The 7128-nt window shown below is 34.1% G+C and overlaps 1 protein-coding gene across 2 annotated transcripts; it reads right to left on the reverse strand.

Moving 5' to 3' along the window:
• Positions 1–243: 243 nt before the first annotated feature.
• LOC110408938 (RING/U-box superfamily protein) lies at positions 244–2022 on the reverse strand. Of its 2 annotated transcripts, XM_021418096.2 has the most exons (3): positions 1957–2022; positions 1725–1802; positions 244–1446 (listed from the first exon to the last, which is right to left on the reverse strand). In XM_021418096.2, the coding sequence occupies exon 3, from the start codon at positions 1444–1446 to the stop codon at positions 415–417; it is 1032 nt and encodes a 343-aa protein (XP_021273771.1). In that variant the 5' UTR covers positions 1725–1802; positions 1957–2022; the 3' UTR covers positions 244–414. The 2 variants fall into 2 exon arrangements, with proteins under 2 accessions (XP_021273771.1, XP_021273772.1); XM_021418097.2 differs by lacking the exons at positions 1725–1802; positions 1957–2022 and adding an exon at positions 1620–1638.
• Between the last annotated feature and the right edge of the window lie 5106 nt (positions 2023–7128).

The following is a 7128-nucleotide window of genomic DNA, read 5'->3' on the forward strand; positions in this document are numbered from 1 at the left end:
TTTCTCCTTTACTTACCTTCAGATACAAAAGCCATGCCAAGCGTCTCCCTCATGCTGAGTTTCTTTCAAAATATAAAGAAGGCATCAGCCCCACTGGGTCCAGCTGCACCTTTCCACACACAGACAAGGAAATAATACCCAGTTCCCCTTCCAGCTCTATTCACAAATGTTTCCTGTTAGCCCAAAAAGATGCAAATTCCCTGTCTGGTACCTGGGTCTGGGTCATCATCATGAATCAACCAATTAACAATGTTAACCATTCATTGCAATCTCAGAAGCGACAACTCTTGGCAGATTTACCATCTCAAAAATTAAACAAAAACCAACCAAAGAAGAGGATGAACTATCGTTTACACAATTTCTCCACAATCAGAGATTGGGAAAAGAAAGAATTAAAACACAAATATCAAATAATCAAAAGATATCAAGAATTTCCAAGATGAAGCCATTGCACAGCGGGCAGTTCCCTCGCTGAACCCAAAGCTCCCTTGAACAAAGCCGACAAAACGTATGCCCGCATGGAATAAACGCCGCACCTTTATGCCTAACCATGCACACGCAACACGTGTACTCGATCCCACCGCTCGCTTCCGCTACTTCCTCCTCGTCGTCCTCCTCTTCCTCATCGTAATCGTCGTCGTCCTCGCCCATCGTGTATCTCGATCCCGTTTCCTCCAACAAATCCATCAATGACATCCTCACCGGCTCCTCAGCAGCAACAGCGGGCACCTCGTTTTCTGCCGCTGCTTGTTCCGCGGCTGCAGCTGCGGCAGCCGCTTCCGCTGCTTCCTGTGCAGCCACCGCTTCTCTTGCAGACAATGCCCTCTCCTCCGCCAATGCCGCTCCCAGCCGATGCGTTCCATCACGCGCCTCCGGAGAGTTATCGTCGCTACTGTTGTCATCGTCGTACGAGGCAGCGTTCGAGGAAGGAAAACGGGTCGAACAATGGCGGGCAATTTGCGGCCTGAAGCTTCTCGACGGTGGAGCATCGCTGGGCATGCTGACATCGGTCGAATCATCGTGATCGGTCTGAAACAGATTGTTTCCGAACCGAACCGAACTCCTTCGCGCCAATTGTAACCGAGAATTCACAACCGTAGGGTCAGAAACCGGGGCACGTTCACCTCCATCCTCAACACGGGTGGAGTCAGCGGAGTTAGAAGCGAAAGAAGCGCGGCGCGACAAGTGCGATCTGTTACCATGAACGTTAACATCAGAAGCCGGGATATGAACCGAGGAGGTCCAAGCAGCGCCCGCTCGCTTGAGGCGGAGCTTGTCCCGAAACGTTTTCCAACTCTTCTTGTCTTTGGTGGGCCCATCCTCCCGAATGATATCCAGAAGCGTACGGTTCTGAGTTGGCGGTGGTTCAGGGCGCTTGGCGTTTCCCAAGATGGCGTCGAGAGTTAAACCGGCCAGACCGTTCCGACCGTCGTCAACCGCCGACATCTGCTCAAAAAGTGTAAGCCTCCGGTTACTACTTTCCATCGCATTACAGTTAAAAAGAATTTGAACAGTCTGGCATTAGCAATATAAAATTTATGGGGAAAATAAAACAAGGATGGAGGAAAGCTGCTAGACGCTTTGGAAATCAAAGAGGAAGAGAAAAGGGGGGAGTTTACGTTGGTTATAGCTTAGAGAGAAGAGGCATCTCTGGTAAATTAACCTGGAAATCATGATCATAACACATTAAAAGAATAATATAAAATTAAAAAAACATCGGATACCTTAGGTTGGCGTGGCACTTTGTAGGGTTGTACACAAACTCTGGGTGAAATTTTTTTCACAGCGTTCGATTTACTCACCTGCAAAATAGACCAAGCAGTAAAATAAATATTTTACATTTTATATTTATAAAATGAGACAACAAAATCATTTTCTCGGCTTTTATCCCAAACCAAATAATTGTAAAAGCAGAAGAATGATTCGATGGAAGAGATAAGATGCGGGGCCACGCACCGAGGGCACCTCCTTTCTTTTTTGCTTTTGCTCTCTCCTTTTATGCTTCTGGTTTCTTTTTCTTTGTGTTTTTCTGTTTTATCTGCGGGAGAGAAAGAGGAGCAAGTTTCCAGGGTTGAGCGAGTCTTACGGGGAACATGCGGGTCCCTTTATTTTATTTCCTTCCCTTGCGGGGAATTCCAATTTTAACACTTATGATGGTGTATGTAAATTTTTTACGTTAATTTGGAATATATATATATTTAAAATTGAAGTTTTTATAATATTTATATATTTGATTCATTAAATAGTATATGATTTTTTTATTTCAAAAATATAATTCGAATTTTTTTAAAATAAAAAATTAAAGTTTTTTATATTATAAAAAATTAACTATATATTTAAAGTATATAAAGACCATGAAATTTAACAGTAGAATTAATAAGATAAAATTTAATATAAAAATAAATAAGTTTTAATCCTTTTTCAAGTAATGTTATATGTTATTATATGATGAATGTCACGTCCATAATGTTAACGGAAAAATAATTATTCGTTTTGATTATTGCTTGATGTGCAACGTTTAGGCGATAGGAACACAAGAATTATTATTGGCGGCCGCAAGCACAAATTGAATACGGCAATTGATTAAGCGAGACGGGCGTTGGCTGGGGTAGCTGCCAAAACCTAAAAACCATTGTTTTGACCAGCTTTGCATTATACTCCATGCCTGGCTTCCAATCATTTCATGAACATAACTTGCCTGCCACTAGCAAAAATTTGTCCACTTTCTACAAATTCTACTTAATAGCAAAATTTCATCCACTTAATAGCCATTGGCAGGTTTCTTACGGATACGACAATTTCATTTTACAAGTAGCCTGCAAACATGAATCTCATATACATGTACACGTACAACAAAGAATTGATTTGATTATATTATATAGGTGAGAATTGTTCACCATCAGTTGACTCGACACCATCAGTTATCTTTATCTAATATTTATGAGCTCACATGTATAATTTAATAGCTTCATGGACCACTCCATATTCCTAATATTCTTTTGCTCTTTTTTATTATTATATGATGGGAGTGGTCACCTATAAGTTTTGTAGCCCATCTTGAAAGTTTTTTTTTTTTTTTTTGTAAACCAATTGCAGCGACTGCTTATAAAATTAATAATAGATCTATAACACTTCTTCTTCAATGCTAAGAGCATAATTTCTTCATTCGAATATCTTTCATTCTCTAATTAAATAAAAATAAAATTCATAAAAAATTTGTATTTATCTAAAATTAATTGCTCCTTTGTGAATTTTAGCCTTTTTAATATTGGGATGTGTAAAGGGTTTTTTATGAAAAAAAAAAAAAGTGTTGTAAACAAGTAAAAAGATGTATCGAGAGCAACGGAGAGGAAAATTGAAATAATTTTTAAAGTACTAAGTGTTTTAAAGTATAGACTATCGTGATAGGTGAAAAACTAATGAATATAAAACAATTAAAGAGAAGCTTTGGAAAAGGTCCATCCAACTGAATTGAGCATGCTCTCATATAGTGTTAGAAGAGGTCATTACTCAAGAATGGGCTTTAATGCATAGAATGAATAACAATATTAAAAAGAGCTTTAATGTACATTATAAGGTAAGAGAGAAAATGTGTATGTGAAAATGTACAAGAAAACAAAATAAGAGAAAAATGTGTATGTAAACAGGTATGAGAGAACAATGCAAAGGTGAGCGAGAGAAACACTTGTATTTGAAAATGATACAAGAGAATAAAGAAAGAGGGAGAGACACTTGTACAGAAAAATATTAAAAGGAAGATCTTTTAACTATCTCCATATCTAAGCCATCAAGCTAAACTATTTGGAACATCTCAAGGTGAAAGTAATTTAGGAATCTTACAACTTATTTTTGGTTGCTTTGACTGCTATCCACATGAAGTAGTTATTTTACGCAAAGTAGTTATTCTACTTATATTATTGTTGTTCTGTGTGAAATAGTATTTCACTTTTTTTTAAAATTTGAGAAAGGGAGATTCGAATTCTACTTTTAGGTAGATGATCATACACCAATTAATAAGTCAAATATTCGAATGCGAAATAATACTTTACTTATTTTAAGTATTCTCACTATTTTTTACATAACATTATGCTATAAAAACAACTCTTAAAGAGAATAGGTAGTTACCAAATTTAACTATCTACAAAAGATATCATAAGTTGGTCTAACTCTTCTTATCATTTTGAGTTGAATGAAGCAACCAATTGGGTTGTAGTGATGTCTTGCAAAAAGATACACCTTTTTGGATTAGGTGGCTTTACCTTTTCTTTTTTTGGTTACCTGTTTTGCTATGTAATGAAAAAACAAAAAAAAAAATCATCGTATGGTACATATATGAAGATGAATTATTAAAAAGGAGGAAAAAATCTTAAATTTTACACTATGCTTTTGTAGGATATATACTTGGTTTTATAAATTACAAAAACACATAGTTTTACTTGTAATTTGGAAACTTATAGAAAAGTATATGAAAAACTTATAAATTATTTTGATAATTTGAAAAAAATTTACAAAAAGTATGGAAAACTTATTATAAAAGTGCTTTTTTTTCAATTGTAATTTTTACTTTTCTTTTAACAAATTTCAAAAAGGTATTTAAAATTTATTAAAAAGTTATCCTTTTTAGTATTTTACCTTTTCATCTGGCAAATTACAAAAATATATGAAATACTTATAAATTTATTTATTTTTTATAACTTTCCTTTCGATTTGGTAAATTATAAAAAGTAAAACAAAACACTTTTTAAAATATGATTTTCTTTTTGGTAATTTGCCATAAAACAAGGAAGGTAAAATATAAAGCCTTCCAATTTTAGATATTTATAAATACTTTCTATATCATATTGTCATGACCCAAACTTGTAAGTCATGATTGGTGCAAGAGTATGATAAGAAAGTCCCACTTAGTCCAAACAAACCTCAAAACATATGAATCTAAATACTCAAAACACATCATGGGACGTATCTATTAGTATAAGCCCTACGAGCCAATCTGTGGTTGTATGGGAATTGTAATTTTGAGATATTCATGTATAACATTTTGTTATTCATAATAACATTGAAGTAGTTCTTTATCCATAAGTTTATGATTTAATTACTTTTTGTATTTATGTAGATAAAGCCTATGAAACTATACATGCCTTGCAAAGGAATTGTATTGGGATATAACTATGAGATCCTTTTGCATTAAAGTATTGTTCCTAAAAGTTCCTTATCATTGTATTATTGAGACAATGTATCAATAATGCTCAAAGATTGACACATGTTATGTTCTTTACTTGTGAAGTAAGCAATCATTTTCATAGGTTGAAGTATAGAGATACTTGAAGCTAGCATGTGGGTGCTTGCTATGGGAGAGCGAGTTCACTGAATATGATCCGTCATGAAAAGTGCATTTGGTACCTCACTCAAGTGTCTATATAATACTTCTCATGTGTCAGTTGTGTAACTACTCGCTAGACTTGAGACATCAGGTTATTTTGTATGTGAAGTATTGTATTTTGATTTCATCTTTATGGCTGTCTAACCAAGGATGCCAAAACAGGATGTTTTTGGGTATAGTATGAAGCATATAAAGGCAAATGAGTGGTTAATATAAGAATCATCACCTCAAGTGATTCAAGGGAAAATATCTCTTTAGTTCTTGGTTGACATTAACTTAATCAAATCCTTGGCCAAAGTGATTAGGAGATTATGAAATGAGCTTTATAAGTCTTCATAAAGCTAATAATCTAACTGCAAGAACAAATATGGAGGTCAATAAGAGTAGGCACTGCATCAAACTCTTATCATCTTTGGGATATATGATGAGGGAATGAATTATACTGAAAAACTATACACTGAAAAATTATCAAAGAATCTTTTGACTCTCCTAACAATTAGGTGGCCATGATGAGTTGCTAGATGCCAATCATGGTCTATGGAATTGAATTAATTAATTTAAAATTAAATATGATTTATTTAAATTAATTAATTAATTAATAATATTATAATTCAATTCCATTGCCAACATGTTAGGAACCTAATAGGTCACACACAAAGGTTGCAATTTGAATTAAATTGAGAGTGTGATGATTTAAGTTATACTTAAATCGAATTCTAGGTTTTAACTACTAAGGACCTAATTAAAAGAGTTTAATTAGGTATTAGTTAAATATTATAATTGTTATAATATTAAGGACTTATTTTATAAATTTTTATAAGTTAAACTTAGATATAAATATCACATTATAGCCACTCTTTCTTTTTGGAAGTGAGGAAGGAAACAAAATAAAAATTTCTTTTTTCTCTCTTGAGTGCCGCCATTCTTGAGAAGTTTAATTTTATTTTGAGAACTACTCTTTTGATCCTTTACTAGAAATTAAAGAAAAAAAGAGGACAAATCATTGTCCATTTGCTAGCATAAGCTTATGGCATAAAGCTCTTTCCTTGGGACGGATCCGTTGTAATAGTGTGTGCATCATAGGAGGCCAAGTGACTGAGTGGCTCGGATTCTTTTATACAAAAGGTGTGCACCTTTTGTCACCAAAAGGAATCCATTTGATTACAATATCACTTGAAAAAGTAAAATTTTTTGATTTTATGTGGTACTTAACTTTGCATTAAACAACTAAGGAGATCCAAAGATAGGAGGCATATTTTATTTCAATTTTTGTTATTCCGCTGCGTTGATGTTGTAATCATGTCGTTCTTAGCAATATCACCATGGAATCATTTACAACGCATGCATACTTACATTTATATCAAATATTAACAAATATCAATTTGCATGGCCTCACGCTTAAAGTGCAAAAGCAAATACAAGTCTAACATTCAATGTAAGCCATCTTGTGACAACCCAAACTATAACATTTATTACATTAATCCAAATATAATCCAAAATCCATAACAAAGTATGACCCAATGTTTGATTAGTGGAGTATGACTCAAAGGTAAGGGTTGACATTTATTGGATGCCTTATCAATGACCTACCAAATCCATTGATCAACCACAATCCTAGGAAAACCTATTTAGTTCATCATATTCTCAACAAACATCATCCACAAAAAGAAACCATAAATTTTTGCAGCTTTTTGAGCTTTGATCTTCTTTTCTTTCTTTTCATTTCTTCTTTTGTTTATGGTTCTTTT

Source organism: Theobroma umbraticum, unplaced genomic scaffold (assembly GCF_002168275.2).
Source record: "Theobroma umbraticum cultivar Fairchild unplaced genomic scaffold, ASM216827v3 scaffold_44.0, whole genome shotgun sequence".
In the NCBI taxonomy this organism is placed as follows: Eukaryota; Viridiplantae; Streptophyta; class Magnoliopsida; order Malvales; family Malvaceae; genus Theobroma; species Theobroma umbraticum.